The 25591-nt window shown below is 27.0% G+C and overlaps 2 protein-coding genes across 5 annotated transcripts; both read right to left on the reverse strand.

Moving 5' to 3' along the window:
• Nucleotides 1-2647: 2647 nt before the first annotated feature.
• Cda4 (chitin deacetylase Cda4) lies at nt 2648-9586 on the reverse strand. Its single transcript, XM_089220714.1, has 10 exons — nt 9390-9586; nt 6204-6298; nt 6031-6142; nt 5835-5962; nt 5557-5765; nt 4805-4961; nt 4465-4603; nt 4102-4348; nt 3836-4027; nt 2648-3082 (listed from the first exon to the last, which is right to left on the reverse strand). Exons 1-10 carry the CDS (start codon nt 9442-9444, stop codon nt 2974-2976), a joined length of 1443 nt encoding a protein of 480 aa, XP_089076840.1. The 5' UTR covers nt 9445-9586; the 3' UTR covers nt 2648-2973.
• A 1231-nt stretch (nt 9587-10817) lies between these two features.
• ry (xanthine dehydrogenase rosy) lies at nt 10818-25205 on the reverse strand. 4 transcript variants are annotated; one of them, XM_089220019.1, is made up of 25 exons: nt 25081-25205; nt 24772-24876; nt 23252-23309; nt 23053-23149; nt 22670-22908; nt 22388-22602; nt 22162-22303; nt 21929-22096; nt 21787-21863; nt 21598-21691; nt 21415-21527; nt 21048-21340; nt 20768-20970; nt 20287-20510; nt 20086-20205; nt 19120-19344; nt 17808-17941; nt 17577-17751; nt 17048-17385; nt 14042-14354; nt 12564-12691; nt 11819-11933; nt 11494-11748; nt 11262-11429; nt 10818-11170 (listed from the first exon to the last, which is right to left on the reverse strand). In XM_089220019.1, exons 2-25 carry the CDS (start codon nt 24817-24819, stop codon nt 11120-11122), a joined length of 3993 nt encoding a protein of 1330 aa, XP_089076145.1. In that variant the 5' UTR covers nt 24820-24876; nt 25081-25205; the 3' UTR covers nt 10818-11119. The 4 variants fall into 4 exon arrangements, with proteins under 4 accessions (XP_089076145.1, XP_089076143.1, XP_089076146.1 ...); XM_089220017.1 differs by having other exon boundaries at nt 24766-24876; XM_089220020.1 differs by lacking the exon at nt 25081-25205 and adding an exon at nt 24943-25053.
• Nucleotides 25206-25591: the final 386 nt, after the last annotated feature.

The following is a 25591-nucleotide window of genomic DNA, read 5'->3' on the forward strand; positions in this document are numbered from 1 at the left end:
AAGTGTTAGCTATAATGTATTATTAATTATATATCTATACATATTTTACATAATATTATACATATGCTATGACACTATGTAATATGAAAAGTTTATATCTGAACGTAACAACTATATAAATATAATATAACATATATATTATTAAATAAAGATATAAATCACATCACATAAACTGTGAGAATGTGAAATGATAGGTAACAGTTGACCCACTGTAATTTTTCATAGTTATTGTCATATCTCGTATTGAATTTAAATAATATGACAAATGGAATTGATCAATAAATCTATTTTCAAAAATTTTTTATTTTTAAATATTTATTAGAAATAAACAATCTATACAAGAAATGTACAATAAGCTTATGTGTGTTAAGAGAATACATGGCATGAAAAATTGAGTAAGAAGCCACCCACTGGCAACACTTAGCAATTTTTCAAAAATAATATCCATTTTTTATAAAGTAATAATATGATGTATTAGGATTATTACGGTTATTATGTATTTATGTATAATAAGAACAAAGTACATAGGTACTACCTTCCTATGAAATTTCATGGCGATAGGCCAGAGCCCATGTCATACTTGGCATTTTAAATCTCATCTAGATATATTTAAGACGAACCCAAAACCCAACTCATACATCATTACAGTATATGCATTTCAATATTTTATATTTTTATACCCTTAACTAATACGTCTAATTATTAACAAATTTCAATCATTAAACCAAGATAGTTATAGGTAGTTTATAACGCAATATAACTCATTATCTACTCGTTATTCTAACATAATTAGTTATCCGTTATAATTAATATATAATAATATTACTTGAATAATAATTAATATTTAATATATGTAAGGAATTTTGTTAAAGTATAGCTAAGTAGGAGTCTGAGCAGGTACGTAATTAAGGGGGGGATGAGGGAGATAGAGCCCCAAAACTTTTATTTTACTGCTGTCATTTTTTATTTGTTGGGATAGTCGGGATAGACTGTATGAAGCTTACAGATTTTGCTTGCTAAAAACATATAATTCACCACTCCCCCCTCCCCCCCAAACCAAATTTCTAATTACGCCACTAAGTCTGAGATGCCAATGCACCACTGAAAATTAACATTGGTCAGAATAATAATAAATGATAATTATATTATTCTTTTTTAATTCATTTCTCATAACTGCAAGCGCCATCTATGTATCAGTATTATAACTATTTACTGTCGATCACGTCATATTATATTATTTTCAGGCACATCAGACCTTCCGTAACATTGATATTTGTATAAGTACTTGATTAATATTATAGGTAATTTAGATGATATTAAGTATTTATAATTATATGAGTCACGATCACGAAGAAATGCTGATAGTCATAGTTTAAGTAGTTATGACCACAATCTAAGATACAGACTTAATATAGTGTAGGTATCTTAAACCGTGGAACAAATACAATAACCTATGTCGGATGATATAATTTAGTATTTTAATCAATATTCCATTGACGAAAGTCAGGTTTAAAAAAAAAAATACATCTTTATTTTTTTTAAATTTCGATTCGTTCAAGTCCTATTCAAATAACAATTTATTTATAATGAATTATGGTAGGTATACAGTAAATGAGTAAAACATAAATTCGAGACTACCTTATATAGTTCTAAATTATTTAAATGATACAATAAGCTGGTTCGAATTTTATTGAAATTGAAGTATTCAAGTATTATATGAAAGCGTACAAAGTAGGTAGCTCATTGTCATTGCCATTGATTGATCAAATTTTGAAGTCAATTTCCATATATTTTTTTTTTTTTTATTAAAAATAAAGTATATTTGCAATTTATACATGTAAGTGTATAATGAGTAAGTGTGGTGACAGAGTAATAAGTAATATGTGAAAAAAAAAAGAAAAAAGTAACAAGAGGAGGAAGGCTCCCAGCAGTGCCACCTGACCAGAAATTAGGGTTTGAGTTTATTTCCATATATTATACCTTGTAAAGTCGAAAATATTTCAACTCGAAATTATTGATTATATAATTATAATTATAATTTATACCCCTAATAAATACTTTTATACAATTAATAATATTTTGAATTAATGTTGTGATTATTTAGACTTCAAGTTGGATCGTTTTTTATAATATATATAAAAAATAAAAGTATAAATATAAATTATGAGGGTAGAAATAACTACTACATACATATAGGCTATTAATTAGTGATTAATATATACAAATGAATACCTTTTGATACCTAAAATAAAATTGTATATCATATTGTTAATAAATAATAATATTATCAATTATGTACATGTTTAATTTTAATCATATTTATAGTTACCTATATATAACTTAAAATTTAAATTGTTAAATTCTTAGAATTTTTCAAACACAAATTGTCAAAGGTAATAAGTGATTGTGAAGAAGTTAACAGTGTGGAAGTAGTTCTTAAATAATTAGGTAATTTAACTTGACTCGGTATTGAAACAATTTAAATTGTTATACAAAATAATTATATAGTCACCTATACAGCGTATAATTCCTTTCGGCTTTAACTTAATTAAATTAATCGTAATAAATCTGTCGGCACTAATAAAATATTCCAATAGATAGTATAAGTAAAATATAGCCAATATAGGATTAAATAAAAAAAACTAAATTGTACGAAAAATAATGTTTGGTTTGCAACTTTATTGAAAATGTTAACTATATTATTTTAGGACAATATAGAGTATAGATTATGTGTTTATGTAATATATCTCTATGATTTTTATTATTCATTCATCAAATAGTCATTATAATTTAAATAAGCTGTATTGCAGCATTTATAAAATGCTAAGAAACTTTATTATTTGTTTAAACATTTAATAGGTTTATATTAAATAATTTAATCTGAATAAAAAATAAAAATACAATTAATTGAAAAAATGAAAAAATAAAAAAAATAAATATTTTTGGTTTGTAAAGTAAGATATAATTATTAAACTATTTTAAGTTGTCTGGAGAATACACATCGGCTCCAGCAACACCAGTTCCTTTTGAATCTCCCAGCCATGGATATTTCTTCGGACACTCTTTACATGTTGACAAATATCTGAAATTATAATTTATATTCATCATTCATTTTTTCATCTAATATCATACAAAACAACTTAAATATAATATTTATTCTTCAATCAAATTAACGTAGATAAATACGAACATATTATGAAATATACTATAATTTATAATATCAATGCTATAAGATGTAGGTATGTTACGTGAATTGTAAAAAATCCAGTATTCTGTACATTTTCCGAGAGTTATTCAATTAAAATCTTTGAATTAAGAAGATATTTGTGTAAATAAATTATGTAGTAGGTTAGGAAAAATACAAAATAAACTGTTGAAACTACAGTTACTTCTTTATTTAATTTCTTATATTAGCTTATCGCACTTTTATAATTTATAGATAAGTTATTCATACAAGATATAGATAGGAGATAGTGGTTGTATAACTTGGGTTACTAAAAACTATATGAATATAATAAATATTGTGAATGTACTGGATAATAATTGTCATATATCTATATTTTCTATTATTATAATAGAAAGGTAGGTTGATATTTTCAAATTCAAAAATATAAATTGTAAGTCTAGTGCTTTTGTTCTAGTTACTTAACTATACTTAGTAAAACGAAGTACAGTGTAGTTAGATGATTTAGTGCTTACATCAAAATGGTTTGAAAGTAATATGTATATGAGTAAAACATAATGATAGAATATGTTGATATAATTAAGCCTGAAAATTGTATTAGAAGCTCAGTTTTCTACTTTAACCGTACTTATACTTATTATAATAAATTACCTCGTTCCGGATACATTGGTTTCCGGATGCTTAAAGGATAATGGACATTTGTTCGGTAAATTACATGGTGGTGAAGGTAATTGATCGGGTTTATCACACATCCACGGTTCAAATCCAGCCAAATCTTTGGTGGTCTTTGGGTCAGTCATCCAAGTTAATGCTTGTGTAGTTGTGACAAACCATACGTCTGGCCTAAATTTAAAATTTAGTTTTAATTACCTAGTTAAGTTGTTATCAACCCGTGCAATTATATGAATATCGATTACTGTTTATTTGCCCAGTCAATGAACTTGTGGAGTCCATCTTCAAGTTCTTTAATTTGGAACCAGTTGGTGTGGAAAGGCATCATATAAGGCGCTCGATTTTGCGAATAATACCGGTCAAAATCTTCACGAAGCCATTCGAATACTTCATTAGCATCATGACTATGCAACACACATTGATCTAAGTACGGGCAGTGACCGCCTTCGTAAGTCGCCACGTAATGAGCATTCAAAGGAACTTCCCATGTACCTACAATTATTAATAAAAAATGAAAATGTAATATTAAAATTTACATTAATTAAAATAGAATGAAATTATCAAACTCAAATTGATTATACTTAAAAATTTTTTTTCTAGAAATTAACCTTTAAATGATTTGGTTGGGCAAGTTCCAGATTTACATTCGTGTGGAATCTTATAATCTAAAGAGTATGGCCATATTGGTACCCTTGACGGAGGTATACCGATTGAACTATCATATACAAACCCGTAGTCTTCAATTACCTAGAATAATATAAACATATTAAATCATTGTCAGTCATTAGAAAGTTCCGAACATATCTCAGTCGTTTTGTTTTAATAAATTTATGTATATTATTTTGAAACTATTAATGTATTCTATTACATTTCTATTACTATTCTATTATAAATCTTTAATTCGTTGTATATATATAAATGAGCATTATATAGAAAAACGGTAAAAACCTCGTATTGTGTGTTTCTACCAGGCTTCAGGAATGGTGCTCTCATGCCAACTATATCGCTTTTGGTTAAATTTGCAAAGTTCACTAAAATCTCTCTCATTCCAATCATTTCAGCAACCCACTCTTCATATCCCTTATCATGTAGGCCTTTTTGTAATCTACAAACATACAGTTTAATAACTTTATTTAATGAATATGTATATTATTCATCATTAGAATATTGATTTTATAGCACAAAATCCATAGAATAAGCATTTAAAATAAAGCAATCAATCTTTAAGACTAGGTATAACAGCAAATTTATTTTTATTATTTATTATTTTAATAGTTAAAAATCAACTTATAAATCGTTAAATAATAATTTAACATAATAAACTAAATGCATGTAGGTACACAAGACTACTGGGTTTCAATTTAATTTCAGAGTAAAAGTTTATTATATATGTTTTTAAAATTAATCAGAACTCTAACGTTGATTTAATCTTTAAAAGGCATTAAAAAGACCAAAAAAAACATGAAAGACGAAATAAGCAAAATGTTGTGTATTTATTCGGCGTTACTTGCATGAAATATAAATCCGATAAAGTTTCATTTCTGATATGGTAGAAAAAAATCTAATCCCTACTAATATTATTAATTAATATTGAGGCTTTATAAATATCAATAGTTTAATTTTTCAACGTTATATAAACTTATAAACCTATTTGATTATTTGAGTATATTATATAATATTGTTTATTTGTATCCACTTACGACACAGTTTCAACAGCAATCTCATGGCCTCTATGTGCGACTTCTTGTACCATGTTATAGTCACAGTATTCATGGGATATAAAGAATGTACCTTTAATGAGACATCCATTAGGATTTTTCTTATTCTGGGAAAATACTTTTTGATAGTGATTTTGATAATTATTTTGATTTAATGCTCCGTCAAATGTCAACAGTATCATTTGAGGTGTCTAAAATCATTTTTTAAGTTTAAATAAATACAATAAAAACATTATTGTTCTGACTGTCAAAAAAAATACCTCTTTTGGATCCAAACCACCGGGTATGATGGTTCCATCTCTAGAGCAAAAACAATAAGGTAATGTACACTGACTCGTGTCACATTTTTGAGCTAAATCGATAGGATTCTCTGTACTTGGAGCTTCAGCTAAATCAAATAATGATAATTCATTGTTATAGTATTGTATTTTAAATATTAATATAAATAAAACTTACTTGTAGGAAGAGGTCCACACCGGGCCTCATTTTTAAACGTACATAACTTGTTAACATCATCAAAGTATAAGCCCGCTGGGCAACGATTTAAATATGGAAAATTATCTACACACTGAAATTATGATTGCGTTAACAAATATATTATACACATATTTATCGAATGTCAAAAATACCTGATAAAATCGACGACATGTGGCTGGATCAGCATAATTTCCGTTTCCACCGACTTCAGGGCAGACAAAAGTTTCTTCAGCAGTTTCACACAACGCTAAAAATTGATTAATTAAAAACATATTAATATTAAGTAATATTGAATTACAATTTTATCAATTTCTATTACTCCTTTGTACAATTATTATAATTTATAACATATAAGGGCAAAAAATATGAAGGTTTTTATCGTAATATAGGTACTTTGTATTTAAATAATACCTACAAATTATATAACATTATGGAATTTCATTATAATTATAAAAGTATAATAAATATTGTGTAGTTATTAAGTTACAAGGTTATTCTCGTTCACATTATTTTTTGTATTAGATTAAAAATATGGAGATAAATCAATCAAAAACAATAAACCAATTTAGATTTATACAAATAAAAAGAAAAAATATCAAATACAGACAAAATAAACCTGTTATGATAAAAAATAAAACCGATAAATGCAAACAATTTGCATTAGTTTTAGGTGTGTAAAAATTTAGTTAACAACCTAGCTCTTCTGGAAATTTATTTGAATATTATAATTCTATCACATTCAATACGAAGTCACAAAAGGAATACTGGTTATTTTCGAATTGGTAACCGCATTAATTTCTGCTAAAACGATAAATTGTGAGTAATAAATTGAAATCAATTAATGGATATTTAGTACAAAAATATTCAATTCTTAAAAAAAAAAAAAAAAAAAAAAAACATATTAATTTATTGCTAGACATTAGTCATATGTTTTTAACTTTAATAGTAAATTTATTTTAAACAAATAGGTTTATCTTTCAGAAATAGAACATCGAATAAAACATTCATATTAAAATTACACAAACGATTATTTATTGATCTATAGTTACAATTAAGTATAAATATATGATCAAATTTTATTCTTTATTTCTAATGATTAAATTACAATTTACTGGAATAATAGGGTTAATCTATATTAGTTTGGTACACCATGTCTTGGGAATGTCTAGTAAAGTTCAACGTTCTTTAGCGACCTTAGCACATATTATAATTAATAAAAAACTCCACATACATTTTTTTTTTATTATGCTCCAAGAATAATAATTACATAACGACGTGTGAGAAGGTATTGTGGGAAGTGATAGTAGACCATGTGGTATATACATATAATCGACATTTAAAAAGATGAATTGAATTTTTACGCTTTCACAGTAAGGCCGAATATTAATCTCAATATAATAATGTCTGAAATGTTCAGCTTCGAAAATGAATAAATTTTTTTTTATATATAAATCACGTTCGTACCTATGTAAAAAACCTTTAAGATTAAAATACTAATTTGATGAGCATATTTTATATTTTCCAGCATTTATAAATTGGCTTTAATTGCTATTTGAAATCGGTTTCACTGATTTCACTTTAACCTACCGTGAGCTTGTTACAATTTATCACCAATTTCTCCAATTAAAAAATAAATTTTACTAACTAATCTCAGCAATTGACTAGATGATTCAGATGAACAAATGTTTATTTTTTTAATTTATGTTTATTTTTAAAGACACAGAATTTTTTTAATTTAAATAATATTTGTAACTTTGAGCAGAGATAGTAATATTTTTTGTTTTATGGTTATGTTTTCTTACTATATTCCACACTAATTCCAGTATAAAAACATTTTTAAAAGTTGAATTTTGCACTGTTTCTTAATTAAAAATTGAGTATAGTTTAAACATCGATAAAGTAGTTATATTTATTTATTTATTTATTTACGGAATAAATCCATTTACATATGATTTTGAGAGTATTTTTTCACTGAAATAAAAATATCAGCAAACTTGGTTTTTTAATTTTAATCAAACCTTGCTAAAAATCATGTTATGAATACAATAGTTTGTAGCATATAATATTGATACAACAATTTTTTCAGTATTTGGCGCAAATATATGAATGAAGCGAACTCAACGTCAACATTCATCTATGTTATAAATATCGATCTGACTTTTTTAAATGTCAATTTAATTCACCGCCGTGAATAACAAATATAATATAAACATATATTATATTAAATATAATTTAAACACAAATTTCACTCTATTTATCTCAAATCATAATTGAAAAATTTCAATGTACATTAACAACATCAAATTAAATTTATGTTACAAATTTATACTTTGCCAATCATTAGTAGGTATACTCGTAAAAATATCAATAGCATTTCATTTTATTGATATACGGAGAATTTCATTAAAAAATATATTATATTAAGTGGTGGAAGTTATTGTCAAAGTTATATAATAAAATACATACCACCTATTATTGTTTGTAATTTGTATGTAATTTTCATATTTTGTCAGTATCTATTCAATTTTAGAGTCATATCGCAATAATAATATACCTATGCAAAGTTAGTTGTAATATTTTTTCAACTACAACGAAAAGGACTACATTTATCTAATATTTTTAGTTTGATTCATCTTTATTCCTAATTTGATTAATATAAATATATATGTTTAAATAGTTATGTCGTTATGTGTATCCGATGTAAATATAATTTAATGGGTTACACTTCAAATACACATTAATTTGTTATTTAACTGAAAAATGTAGACTATGTCAATGGTCATGACATTATAGGTACTTACCTACCTACAGATAGTATTTATAAAATTCGTGTTTATATAGCTATTAGTTTAGTATTAAGCTTGTAGCTCGAACATAATACTGTGACCGGCAGGCATACTTTTTAGTCTTTGAATGAGAATAGTTAAATTACAGACAGTAAGTATTAAAGTGCATAATATATTAATAAGTGTAACTAATACATACCAATAAATATATACATATACAGATAAAAATTGTATTTATAATATTATACAACAATATTATTTTAACTTGTATAGTTAAGGCAAGCTTAAAGTTGATTAATTAATTTAAAATATGATTTGAAAAACTTAAGTTATGCAATCCAGTTATGCTGTTAAATCCAGTTACGTAAAATATTTAATGAACTCTATGCAACGCATAAAATATATATCAAACAGTCAGAAACAAATATCTACGGTGTACAGCCGTATCAGATAAATATATATATATTTTTTTTAAATTTATATTAAGTACTTGTGTTCAGCTTAATATTATAACTCTGTTTTTGAAATAATTTATCAAAACATAACACTTACCGATTGGGCAAAAGTAAATCGCTGTCAATGCGATCACTTTAAGTGCAAAATCCATTCCTACGTCGTGGTCTTAGTTTACGAGATTACAAAAAAAAAAAAAAACAAAAAACCAAATATTTACGTCATTTTTTCGAAAGCAATAGTGTTTATTCAACCAGTGACCAACTTGCTTGCGTACTGTCGCTGAACTGTGTTGCACAGGTACACTGTGTACAGTGGTAACCTAAGGTTGACCACTTTCTCACACCATAACCAGTTCCAAGAAAATTTTTGATTCATCATTATCATTGTACTATTACTATAATTATTATTATATCTATTACGATCGTCAACAAAAACGTTCGTATTTTGTGTGGATAAAATATAATATAATACGATACCTAATATTTTATAGTGTGGTTATGTTTGTTGCATACAAAGTCAAGGACACGACGGATCAACGCAGACAGACATAATTCGTAATGGTTTATCCTTTATTCCATTGAATTTAGTGTATAATAAAAGACTTTAAATTTATTTTTTTATTCAAGTGTAATAAAATACATATATTTTATATGGGTACAACGCAGGTGTTGAAATAGGTGTAATTAGGTATCTATTATGTAACTTTGCATTCAATAAATAAATGTAAATACATGAAAGATCGATTTAAAACATATTATAAAATTTGAATAGATGGCTAGAATAATAATTTAATAAAATTATAAAAATGCATTTCAACTTTTGGTTTAAGAATATAAGAATAGTTACACAATATATATATATATATATATATATATATAAATGCTGTGTATAAAATATGTTATACGTGTATTTACACTTTCAAAAAACGATGCCAATCTATGATTTTATAAGATGTATAAGACATAAATTATTTGAATTGCTATTAAAAATTAGAAAAAAGTTTTATTAAGTTTGATTTAGTATTAATTCTATGTAATATGAAAAAAAGCCATGTGACATTTCGTTCACACTTTCTCTAAAACAAACAAATAAATAGATATTATATGTTCATCATTAATTTTAGAAACCAGAAGTTCAAGATTTATTACTTTCTTTTAAAATTTTTTCGAATCAACTGACATAACTTGATAATAGAATGTAAAGATATATCGCTATGTGGTCAATTAACTACCAGGGTTTAGTGACAAATAGTTTTCATATACCTACAATAACAACGATTTTAAAAACAAAATACCATCGTTAATTTAATTTTTTTTTTTCAGTCTCATTGATATTATATTATGTTATTAAATATTGAGATTGTAGATATTTCTTAAAGTATATAAGTAAATACTCAAGCCCATTGTAATAAATATTTTAACTTACAATAATACTTAAATGTTTGTGTGTCTTCGATTTACAATATTTAAAATTTACAAAAAATATATTTATGTGTTTTATGTTTCAACATTATTAATAATCAAATATAGTCAAATAAATTCTTTTAATGTTGACCAAAATGCATTACAATAACTTAAAGGTTAAAATATTATATATTTCTATACTATATTGAAATTGTTATAACATAGGTATTAACTAAAATAGTAATTAGTAAGTATACGATATATTGCTTGATTAATTTAATATGTATCAACAATACTATAAAAGTGTATTTTAATTTAAATAATTATAAAAATACTATTTTTTTTCTTCAAAATAATCAAATACTTTATAAAAATGCATTAGCTATATTTATATATGAATTATTTAATATTTTTATCTAATTCTTAAACAATAATATTCCACGATTCGGCTTCGTCGGTTTCATGTTTCTCAAGCTGAAGCAAAAAAATATATTTAAAAAATAGTCTACACTAGTATAGTTCAGATGTCTTATTCAATTTTAAGAATAAATCATGATATATGTACCTTTTCAGTAATATTGTCTTTGCAAGACATTCGAATTTTTTCCACAGTTGCTGGAGCGTCCAACCTAAAATACCCTGTGACACCAGCATCTTCTCTTGCCGAATAAATGGCATTTTTAATGGCGAAAAATATCGAAGCGGATAAAAACAACGGTGGTTCACCAATAGCCTAAACAATACATTTTATAATATGTAGATATCCTGTAATGGAAGGTCAATCAATAATCTTTTACTTTTGATGAGTAAACAGCTCTTGGATTTTCTGAACCTTTCAGCAATGAGACTGTAAAGTGTTTCGGTATATCGGAAAATCCGGGTATTTTATAAGTACCAGGCCCCCTTGTGTATAACATTCCTTTTGGGCTGTATACAAGTTCCTCTAATGTAAATAAACCATAACCTTGCATAAAAGCTCCTTCAATTTGCCCCACGTCAATTGCTGGATTTAAGCTCTGTCCGACATCCATTACTATGTCTGTGCTTAAAACCTAATCGAAAGAAAGGAAAAACGGAAGTAATAACCTGTTTAATGTGGAAAATATGAAACACCCTGTATACTTCATGGTCACCAGTTAAACAGTCCACTTCTACCACCGAAACAGCTGCCCCACTAGTGAAATACAAATAATAGTTGACCGTACCTTGATCTGTTGTTGTTCCTATAGTGTGATTTCTGCGTACAACATAATTAATTAATTTTCATGGTTACCGAACATCATTATTATTATTCCTTAAGTTAATTATCAGAATCAATATGTTGTGTAAAAAAATAATAATTAATACACGATTGATGAGTATTAAAATTCAAAGGTTTTGTATAATATCTTATAGTAAGCTATTGTACAGTATACTATATAATATACACTATACATATGACGCATCAATAAGCATTGCACATTCACCACAGATATTTTCAATATTTTTCATAATATATTATCATACACAATTTTTAAATATATTAAAACATTTAAAAGTTTTTACTGTTCTTCATGAACTTCTGAAAATGACCTTCATCTATACTCTTATTAGGTTATTTATATATACATATACTTATTGGTATATGATATGTATGGTAATATTCATACAATTTATAATATAATGATATCTAATACAATGCAAGTATATATATAGTGGCGATATTAATGGTGAAACGTCTTACAAAACTATGTTCTGTCGAACGAATATTTTTGTCTATTGAATTATATATAGCATAGAGGCCATAAAGTTAAAGTCTATTAAATTTAATGTTTTTAAAAACATTCGATGCTGCGTGTGGAAGAGTGTTACTGGCAAATAAACTTACGCGTAAAAACCCGAAGCACACAAGTTCACTTTTTCAAAATACGCTGTCTTCACCCATTCAGCCCACGTACCTTCTGGACTCCTCTTCTTGATCGGTTCCAATCTGGCTTTCACGATCTCACAAGCGTTCTGCAACACGATCGTCGTAGCGATAATATAGAGCAATAAAATGTATGATTTAATATGTAATGTGTGAACCATAAGAAAATAGTTAGTGATCATCTCAGTTGTTTTTTGTAAACAGATTGATTCACCAAGCATGCTAACCCCTTTTTTTCTCTTTAATATTGAATTTATTCAAAATCTGACTTTTGGAATCTTTAAATATACTCAAATACCATATTTTCAAATTCTTGAGATTTGTTGTACTATCTATTTAAGGAGTATCCTGTGGCAATACAAACTTTTGTTTTTCAATTGAAAACCTCAAATTTTACTGTAAATTATATTTAGTGGATCATTTGTTGAGAATTTTGACCTATTGAAATCTAAATTCTAATGAGTAGTTTTAACTTTGTGTTATGATGATAAAAGGTCCATGGTTTAGGTTTATAAGATTATGTGGTCTATGGTGGATTTGAAAATATTAGTCATTAATATCGACATAAATAATTTGTAATAACGACTTAGTATCATAAATACTAGTTCCATTGTACTATTGTATTCCTACTGTGTATTTTATACTTTATTAAAACGATTTTTAAGGACTATTATTCTTAATACAAACATTTTAATATTTAGGAAACTACTCGTTCAAATTTTGATTTCGATACATAAAAATTCTCAAAAAAAATTATCCACTAAATAATTTATAGTAAAAAATTGTGGTTCTCATTTAAAAAACAAAAGTTTGTATCGCAACAGGATACTCCTTGAGTGGTACAAAAATCTTAAGAATTTGAAAATATGGTCTTTGAGTATGTTTAAAGGTTTCAAAAATCAGAATTTGAAAAACTTCATTATTAAAGAAAAAAGGAGGTGAGCATGCTTGGTGAATCAAACTGTACCTATATAATATATTAAATGTTAATATTATTCACTTCGCCTAAATGGCTTAATATTGTAGTATTATACTTCTTATTCTTCGACCATTTTATTATTTTATTGTTTAATAATATGTAGAGAAAGAATCGACCATTTTAAAGAGGATAACCGGAAGGCTGTGACATTGCGGGCCTGTTGTGGAAGATAAACGCTTTATGCATCAGCCTCTTCGAATTTTCCGGTAGATCGAAATTTACTTTCAGCCTTTGGTGATCGTATTGTGCAGAACGTAAAATTATATATTATATTAAAATTATAATTTGCACGAGGTTGCTGCAAAAGTCTAAAATGAGATATACTCGTACACCTGCGGGCCACGTCATCTGCACACAAAAACCTTCGAGGGATCCAAGTTAGTATGCCTCTCTTTCATAACAAATTATTACTCCCCCCTCCTCCTCAAAACTAAAATCCAGCGTGTACGCATATACTCACGAGAACAGCCATCCCGTTGAGGTCGGAGCTGAAGCTGCCGGCGGTTGGTGACGCATTGGCCACCTTGTCGGTGCTGGTCTCTTTGATGTGTATCAACTCGGTGGGTATGCCTAGTGCCCTGCTGGCCACTTGTATCATTTTTGTGTGCAGTCCCTGGCCCATTTCAACGCCACCGTGCGCCAGCAGTACGGAACCGTCGACGTAGACGAGTATCAGGGCGCCGGCTTGGTTCAAAAACGTCGAATCTCCCGAGAACCCGATACCGTACATTGTCGGTACAGCTGCGATGCCACGTTTCTTCCACCGATTTGCTCTAAAACCGTATTATTTATTTATATTGGTTACGATCGGCAAATGAATTGGTAAATACAAAAAATATGAACTGCTATTATATGACGATTTATAAACAAGTGTAAAAATATTAAGAGAACGCTAAACATATATTTGTTGTCTCCGTCTTACAAGTGCATTTCATAGAAAATTTACACTTGGCAGATCACGTTTAACTCCGTTAATTTAAAAATTAGAGTAAATTGAAAAATTATGAAACTAGATTATCTGTGTTTGTTGTGGGTTTTTTACGATAACTTAGTTTTTAATTGAGTTATGTACATTTTTAACATTTTTTATATTCGCATAACTTGTTAAAAAATTGAACTATCGTAAAAACCCACATACAAACACAGATAATGTTCTTAACATAAAGTTTTATAATAGGTCGGTTCCCTTTAATATTTTAACTAACAGAGCTAAACATGATCTGCTGAGCGTAAATTTTCTATGTTATACACTTGTAAGACGGAGACATCAAATGGTCGTGTAGCGGTCCTTTTAATACACCTTCCAGCAGACAGCTGTGTTACAGTCTTACAGATAATATCAATCCGTATAATTTTCTTTTTTTATAATTTTCCGTATAATTTTCTTTTTTTATAATTTTCAAAGTCATTATAAAAGTTAATAATATTATTGATGAATATTAATACATTTTTTTATTTAATATTAATTATTATTACAAAAGTAAATAAATGTTTCTTTTAGTGTTAAACAAATATGTATCACAAATTGGACCAAACAGTTCACCTGTTCTGATCAAAACAATTATTGTAATGGTGTTCTTAGAATTAAAAAAAACCATTATTAACTCTCTATAATTCTAGCATTGGTTACGACTGACGAACGTATGTATAAATTACAGTTGTATTAGTTGGTGGCCAATAAGTTTGAAATAAAAACATCGAAAATCATCTACGGTATACGTTTAAATTGTATCATGGAAAACCCCGAATTATTTGCTTTTAACTATAGCTTAATATATATATAACTTAGTTATTCTTATTTTAATATATATGATAGATAGAGCCGATGTATAACATAAACATTAATTCTTAATCGTTACCACGATTAAAGATAATATGGTTGCCCAACGAACTATGATAAGAAACAATTTAATGGAGCTCATAAATTCTTTTATTATCAACGATACCCTAGAAACTTTCACTAGCGCTCATAGAATATGAATTAAGTACTAGGCATCTGAATTCAATAATGTTCTGTGATAACAGTGATAATATGCACAATGCACAATATTTTCCCGCGAAAATATGAAAAAGTAAACGTGATTAAAAATACGAACTTTTCAACGATTTTTACAATTTATTGTGATTTCGTGATTCGTAATTTTAGTGTTAATTGTACTTCTAGTAAAGAAATATCTACTTTTGGTGTTTTACTTTGACATTTGAATGTAACGTGCATCAAACTGATATGCTAACTGATATATGTAGTACGTTTGTCATAATGAGAATGAGACAGTATACATATATTAAAAATCAGATGAATAAAAAACAAAATAAAACTAAAAAAAAATTATCAAAACTCGTAGGTAGTTAGCTAAAATTATAATTTACATTACATACAGAAAGTGACGTACCTAAGTACTTTATTAATTAATCGTTAAAAATATATTGTTTTTAATTTGTGTCAAAACATAATATAAATAAAATATAAATGTGTTACAGACTTACAGTATCTATCATTCTGTGTTTTTAATACTTTTTATAACATACATAAATTACTAAATTAGTAATATGAAGATAATATGATGAAAGGTAGTATAATATTATCAATTAAAATTATTCAAATTTGTGATTCAATATTTTAACGTTTGGAGCGCCAGTTCTCGGTTCTACTTGTTGTGATAACAAGGAAACTCGAAGAGTCACTTTATTATGCTTCGTTGTGCAACCATATTATCTTTAATCGTGATCGTTACTAATCATAAATCATAATTGAAGCAAGGTTTTCATACGGCTGTTATTTATAGGGAGTAACAAGAAGACCTGACAAATTAAATAACTTTTGTTTTAATCAATATTTTTTAATTTTTAATTTATTTTTATTTTTATTTAATTTGTTGACTTATTCCCTACAAGCATAGTAATAAAACATTTGGTATTTTTATTTTTAGATTCTGAGCGGAGCGGAGAATGTATTAATTTTACATTGATGTGTGTGTTTTTTGTTTGTGTCATCACGTTTTGGGGCAGTAAAAGTGCTTCGATTTTCGACTTCAGTATCTCGTTCGATCAGAAAGTGAATCTAGTTGGTAGTTGAGGGGGGGGGGTCAAAAGTAAAAAATTCCCAATATTTTTCTTAATAATTGGGATAAACAAACTAAAAATTAAGGAAAAAACGGGAATTTTTACGCACAATCAGTTTTCGACAAAATTGATTTTGGTTTTTGATGTAACTTTAAAACAAATGACCATAGAAAATTTCACCGAATGTTTATATAAGTATATTTTGTCCACTATGCAATTTTCAAAAAATGTCGACTTAAGTTGACTATCAATGAAAGTCTTATGAAATTTTCGATTATTATTATTTATTAGTTTTAATTTAAATTAGTATCAATAAAAATGTATTTAATACAAGGCTCTAAGTAACAGTTAAACCTAATATGCATAATACTTATACGGTATTGTATATATCTATAGGGTATACCTGTTGAACTCTACGATTTTTTTAGACTTTAAAGTGTAATTTGATCTTTCCATGACTTCATCCCAACAACTTTTAACGGTAAAATTAGATATCAATTGATTATAAAGTGTTATCTGTCCGTTAACGAAGAAATTCTTTACTCTGACTTCGTTTGAATCGATGTTCAACTCTCTAGATATGTGATCGATAATTGATTCCGCAAAAAACATTCCTTGAGGTGCACCAAATCCTCTAAAAGCCGTATTTGATGATAAATTTGTAGCACAAGTATATCCTGATACTCTCACATGAGGGATATGATACGTATTCGTTATATGAGATATGCATCTTTGAACTGTCTATAAAACAGAAAAATCAATATTAGAATATTATAATGATTATAAATTATTTATTATGAGCCGTAGACCGCGGTGCCCTTAGAAAGCACTCGCGGTACATAGTTTGGGAACCACTGCAATATAATAAAATACATTTTTAATAAGAATTAAATATGCTCGATTTAAATTACTAAAAAGATGTAGGTACTCACTCCCGCGGACAAATCTCTGGAACTACCGCCGTTATTGTATACAGAAAGGTCCAAAGCCTGGATTTGTCCATGTTCGTTAAATCCTACACGGTAATGACATAAAAATGGATTCCTACCACCAGTAATTAACATGTCTTCATGTCGATCCAACATGCATCTAACTGATTTACCGGTTCTAAAAAAAAATATAAATTTTTTCTAATACCAAACCTTTCATCCCTGCAGTCTTACTTCACAGCAGCTACTGCACATGGCACGCCTATAGTAAATCCTTTAGTTTCTTTACCACCAAAACCACCACCAAGACGTTTTGTTTTGCAAACTACACGGTTTGTTGGTATGTCTAAGCAATGTGATATACATTCCTAATCAAACAAAATGTTTATAACAATTATTTTAGAGAATAATATAATAAATATTAGGTGGTTATAAAATATTTTTATTTAAAAAATAATACAAATAGGTACTCTTACTAAAATTATCCACCGAAATGATAATATTTGTTAATCTTTTATAAGTTAAAGTTTCAGCATAAACATATACGATGGTACATATTTTTAAATTTTATTAGATATATGTTCATAAAATTCTTTTCCGATTTGATTGTATTTTGTATTTTAAAGTTAGTTTATAAAGGTTGTAGATATAAATATATATTGAATAATGCATAAGATTGGAAGAGAATAAGTTGATTAGGTATATTAAACACATTGTATATTTGTATGGCTTATTGTAGGTCTTTATGTTATATTTTATAATTATTGGTTTATTTTATTATTATTATTATTATTATTATTATTATTATTATTATTATTATACAGGTATATAAAATGTTTACTTCATAACGTGAAACTCCGAGGACTTTTTCAGAGGCCGAATATAGTTAGAGAGATTGCCAAGCGAAATCTATGTTGGACAGGACATGCTTGGCGCAAACAGGGTACTTTAGTAAAACGGGTGATCCAAGAAAAGCCTAAGGGAAAAGACCACTAGGTAGACCTAAGTTGAGATGGGAAGACGGAGTGAAGAGATAAGTGGAAAGGATAGAGCCTGGTGTCAAATAGAGAGAAGTAGCGGAGGACAGGGATAGGTGGCAAAGTTTAGCGTTTTCAGAATGGTCTTAAGGGCCGAAACTAAAGAAGAAGAAGAAGAAGAAAAAGATAAAATGTATACAAAAACAGTTTAACAAAACAAAAATACGCAATTAAAGCATTATTTATTAATAATTATTGCTTACTTTAAATTTTAGGGTACCTTTATGTAATTCAAATAAATTGTTGTATATTAAAAATATTCAATTACAGAATTCCGTATAGAAATATGAGATAGAAATCTTAAATCTTATATTTTTATAACATATTTGAGTTTATAGACCTTAGTTAATATTTCTATAAGCATTTAATCATTACTTAAAATAGAAATCAATCTAAATTTATATAGAAGTTCAAACTCATGATTTTTATTAAAAACTAACTACATTTTTAAAACAAAGGAGATATAAATAATAATAATGGATCATGTATGGTGCTTGTATAAATTATACCTGCAATTCGTTTGGTGATTGTGTTGAACTTATAATTTCGATCTCATTATGTTCATTCATCGGTATTGCTATACAACATTGAGTTTCTAAATAAAAATGATCTTGTCCACCAATACGTATGGTGCCATTTATACTATGATTTGATTCTTTGAAACCCAGATCTATGCATCCTTTTTCCAAATAGGCACAACGACCATCGTAAAATGATTCACTTTTAATAGCTTCCTGTAAAATTCAAAATTGCCAAAAACATCTACTGAAAATACATTAATTCTATTGAATGACGTATTCTATACGTGTCTACATTTATCTATAAGTTATCGTTATATTTATTTAAGATTTTATTATTATTCTTTCAAAAGTCTATACATTTCTATCTATATCAGATTTATTTTTAAATATACTTTAGGGTAAGATTGTGTGCTTTGTTCACTCGTAGAGCATAGTATTTTCATTGCTTGTCCTAACAGACATTTATATATATATTATATACACACATGATTTGGTGTCATTCAGTTAACTATTTTTTAATTACTTGTTATAGATACAAAAACAAAAATTATACTAAAAATACCTTTTATACATATAATGATTATATTAAATAAATACAGAAAATTAATTTAAGTAACAAGTGTTTAAACTTTAAAAGAACTTTAAATTTTTAATGCGTCAAGTTTCCCAACCCTTGGATAAGTTGACACTTATATGGGGCATGGGCCGTAGGGTAAGTTGACATAATAACATATGCCAAGATACAATAGATTTTAAGTACACATAATTAATTCAAATCTTGTATAACTTTTAATAAATTTTAATAACTTTTAAAAATATTAGGGTAAGTTTACGCACATCCATTTATTCTTGGTGGAAGAAAACTTGCCCGTACTACACGTGCTTTGTGTTTTGATTAATAACTTATATTTTTGTTTGATCAAATTAAACATTATGATTCAAAATTGTGCATACCTCGATGGTAATTATCGGTTTTAATTCTTCATACTGAACATGGATTAATTTAATTGCGTCCTGTGCTGTAATTGGATCTACGGCAATTAATCCGCAGATTATTTGCCCAAAATTTACCACCTGAGAAATAGATTTATTATTTATTGCTCTCAAATCTTAAGACAAATCTTAAAACAATAAGTGTATAATATATTATTATACTTTTTCTCTAGCGAATACATAATCATCTTTAATCGGCATTACACCGACCATATTGCGACTTCCTGGTAAATCTTTTTCGTCAACTATGGTCACCACGCCAGGTTGTGATAATGCCTCAGTATAGTCTACACTTATAATTTTAGCATGGGCATATGTAGACGTTTTAACAGCTAAATAAAGTTCATCAGAACGACGAGGTATATCATCACAATACACCGCTTCACCTATGATTATACAATAATTGTATAATGTATTTTAAAACTTTAAAAAGGTTGTATTTTTAATGTAAAAAAGTAATATTTTTTATTATTTGATTTTAGGTACTAATATTTGATTTTTTCAAGTAGTACAATATTTATTTATAAATAATATGTTAATTAATTCTATAATATGTATATGAATAAGTTAATTGTTAAGCTGTAAATTTAATAGTTAATGTAATAAAAGCTAATAATAATAATAAAAAAAATGTGTTACCTACCGGTAGTTTGTTGTATAGCTGATTTGTGAACTAATGGTTTACCAACAGCGTCATCTGGATCTTGAGAATTTGGGTCGATATGATAATATTGAGCGTATTTAGAAATATGTGTAATAGCGTTAATGCCGTTACTTAAATTGTATTCATCTATCATTTTCAAACTTAATTTATTACTCACGTAATGGTAAAATTTAAAAAATAAGCTGAAAAAATATAACATCTCGTACAAACATACAATATAACAAATAAATTATTGTGAAGATTTAATCATATTATTCACCTTAAAACAAGGCTTTTGCGATAAGTCACCATTCCTCCAGGGGCATTTGATGTCAGAGGTAAGTCTTTAAGTAACTCTAAATACACATCATCTAACAATGATTCTGACCATTCTCTGTTGATTATTAATGATTTTGTTTTTTGAGCAATGACTGCAGTAGCTGACATCCCACCAAAAACTAACTCTGCGTCTTTTACAATATTATTTGACATCTCTACATAAAATGCAGCATTTACCAAGGCTATGTCATCTTCTTTTCTTCTCGATTGTTTAATCGATTTAAAAAATGTATTCTAAAACAAATTTATAAATTTTTAATTACTGTAATACAACACTATTTCATTAAAAATGTGTACTTAACGCTTACTTTCTGTGTAAATGGAATAAACAAATCTATTACAACTTCATCTGGTTGTAAAGCATTTTGTCGATAACCCGTAAAAAACGTTTTATCCATTTTAAAAAATCTTATACCGTTTTCTAAAATTAAAACAACATTAAATTAACAAGATTAACCTACAATTTATTAAAATATAAAATGAGTTATTACTTTTACTCTGTACTTTTAACTGACAACGAGCAGCTATAAATATTGGATTTAAATCCGATATAGGACTTCCCGTTATAATATTTCCGGCTATACACTAAAATAAAGAGTAATGAAATAAATAATTATAATTTAATATATAATCATTATAGTTAATTACAAACGATAATTTTAAAATGGTGGTGAACTTACAGCTACATTACGAATCTGTTTACTAGCAAACCATGGTATCATCTCCAATATAGATTTTATTATTTGAATTTTATGATCTAACAATTTAAAATCACTTGATTACACGCTGCATAGTTAATAATGATTCATATAAATCGCTTACCAGGCATAATATCTAAAAGTTTCTTTAATTCATTTTCTAATTTGTCAATAGTTACCGCAGCTCCAACAAGTATTCCTTTTATACACTTTTTAATGACATTTAATTCTGGCACCTTATTCGGTTGTATCATCACTGGATATTGACAGTTTTTGAATTTTATTTCAACTCCTAATTTTGAAATTATATTGAAATATTTTCCATGTAGTTCTATTTCATATGTATGTATACTTTACCGACTTCAGTATTTCCGACAATTATCCGAGCATAGGGATACTTATATTTAAGTTCCAACAGTTCCAAAATTGATGTCGGTCGATACCATGTAGTCTTTTTACCTCTAAATATCAAATACTCTTCGTCGTACTCTTTTGTAAGCTACACACATATAATTAAACATATCTTTATATACAATATGTAATAAACTAATAATTAATAAAATATATTATTTTTGTTTCTCACTACAAGTTCAGGAGGAAAAATTGGTTCTTGAGAAGGATCATACGGTAAGAATTCGGATGAACTGGACATATTATCCTCAGTATCATTTTCAATTTTTTTAGTTTTCATACAACATTTATTTCCCATGGAACATCCATTAGAGATTTTATCACAAGTAGTCAATGTCATCAAACCTTCTAAAATAGGTCTATAACCAGTACACCTACACAAGTTACCTGAAATACAACAGTCAGCAATAAAAATAACGCTCTAAACAGCATAATTTAAAAAAATTACATTTACCTTGTAAAGCAATTTCTAGATCACTTTCATCTGGTGTTTTTTCTAATGATCTGAGCATGGCATATACAGACATCACAATACCAGGTGTACAAAAACCACATTGCGATCCATGATTTTTCGCTATTCGTTCTTGGACAGGGTGTAATCTTGTTTTTGTGCTACCTATTCCTTCAACAGTTATTACAGCACACCCGTGTATGCTGACTACAGGACACAAACAAGCATTTACAGACATATGTCTAAAGTTTAATTAATTAAAGAGTTTTTATGTTTATAAATAATAATATACAAGTGTACATTGTACACACAGTAGCTATTTATAAATAATATGAATTTAATATGATCGATCATATTTGAGTATATTATCAAAATTCAAAGGATACAATGGAGACTTCTTGACGTAATCATATTTTGATACCATTACAGTACAAGCTCCACATCCTCCTTCAGCACATCCCAATTTAGTTCCACACAAATCCACTATAGTAGTGAAGTTAAGAAATTTTAATTGGTAAAATTTATCGATTTTATGAAGCTGTTTTTCATTTTAAGAAATGAGGACAATGATTTAAAAAAGGATACATTTATTTCTTAAATAATAAAGCAAAGTCCAACGTGGATCAGCTTTTGTTTCAACAACCTGTTTAATAAATTTCAAAAATTTTTCTTACAAATTAGGTATAATTTGCTTAATATAAATATATTTTAAAAGGAGACGGTTATAACTATCATGGTACACTGGTTAGTCAGGTTATGCATAGGTAAATTAATAATATGTATTACTTATTGTTATCGGAGTTTCCGTATTGTGATTATTAAAAATAGATAAAAAAAAAAATACCTTTTCCAAGTATAATAGTACCTATCCTACTATTAATTATTTGCATAATTTTTTAGTTTTGTTGAAAATCTTTTTTGATGTATTAATATTACCTACAAATAACAATAGATAAAATATGTATATCGTATAAGGGATATAGCCAACACACTGCAAATTATATTATCAACTATCTTATATGTAATAAAAATATTTAACACTTATTATGATAAAAGAAATAATAACTGGTTATAAAATACTGGGAGAAGAAATTTCGAGTATACGATACCAGAAGAAATCAAATCCAAACGGAAAAATATTTCAAAAAGTGAAAATTCAAATGTATAAAAAAAATTTGTCATCTATTTCCAAAAAAAAATTATCTAAAATGCATACATGTACTGTAGAAAAACGACTTCCAAGCAGGTAAAACAAAAATCATACAATATAAGCATACCTACTAGCCATAGGCGCAAATAGGGGGGGGGTTTAGAGCCTAAGCCCCGAAACATTCCCTAAATGTTGTTTAAAGCTTATTAAATATTATTAAAGTTGGGTTTTAGCCCCCCCAAATCTCAAACACTGTTTGCGCCTATGATACTAGCTCTAGACTTCATAATTTCGTATGATTGTATTTTGACACTTTGTACAACATAACTACTAACTATATGTAACCAATAGAGCACCCATTGATAAACTAATTATACAGTGGCTGCTAATAATAGACAAACTAATTATATTCATTTGTAACAAAACAATACATCCATGATGGCGTCAAAACTTAAAATTTCATCAAATTATATTTGATATGCACGAACTCATACAATTTATTTAATACAAATTATAAATTTTAGATGAATCCCTCAAACTAACACAAAATATACCTACAAGTACCTAAACAAATCTAGTACCAAAAAATATTATTATTATTTTTATTTATATAAAAGGTGATTAACCAAGCGTGCTCACTCCCATTTTTCTTCAATATAATGTAGCTATTCAAATCTGATTTGTAAATTCTACTTTTTTCTAAAAATCTATATTATGAAATTCGATTTTTTTATTCTATATCTGATCGAAATAAGTAAAACTTTAGCTTTTAATATACTATGTAGTGTTATAGTCGTTATAGAAAACTTACTAATGTATAATAGGTTATATCTATGAGTAATCCAAAATTATGATACATTAAAATTTTCAACTATTCAAATATTTAAATTTTATTATTTTATCATAACTTTTTTATGAAATAAAATTAATTTAAAAATTTATAATTTACCAATACCTTTTTACCGTTGACAAAAAATATTAAGGTAGATGTAATATTTTCCATTGTGCAGCTTTTGTATGAAAAATGCGTAATATGTACAAATTCTTGAATTCAGTTTACCTAATTCAAATAAAAGAATAGATGTAATATTTAATAAAAATTCACTTGTACTATAATTTCATATACATTCACTATTTTACTGAGAGCTGTTATTTATAATAGTTTTGAAAAATATAAAACTGATATCTAATAAGGCTTCAGAAACCATAATTTGTTGTGTATTTTTTAAATTAAAAGATAGATAATACAATATCAATTTCAAACCTGCATTATTTGAACATTGTACGTCGATGAAATGTATCCTGTGTGTGAATACAATTTTGTGAAACTAAAAACAAAAAAACTTGTTTTCTTGCTAGACAAAAAAGTTTAGGACTGTTACTATTATATCAATAATATATATATATATTTTTTTTTTATTTGGAGGTTAACAAAAACTGGTTTATGTATATAGTATGTAATACAGTTATACCATAACCAAGATTTTATTCTGTAGAGTGGGCAGTGGACAGTAAAATATTCAAAACGTCATATTAGTATATTTATTAATTTATTACCTAACTTTTATACATCAAATGAATAAAATACATATATATATATATATATAAATCTATAGTGTATATACCTGAGATTTCTAAGTAACTACACCTACAGGTGCATAATATACATTATACAGTATGTAGGATTTGTTTTTAAAGGAAAGTATATATATTAATGTGAAAATTTAGTCACGTATATTTTTAAGACAGTCGTTATAAATATTAAATATAGATAA

This window comes from Diuraphis noxia, unplaced genomic scaffold, assembly GCF_037042655.1.
Source record: "Diuraphis noxia isolate RWA-SAM2 unplaced genomic scaffold, SU_Dnox_SAM2 contig0002, whole genome shotgun sequence".
NCBI lineage: Eukaryota > Metazoa > Arthropoda > Insecta > Hemiptera > Aphididae > Diuraphis > Diuraphis noxia.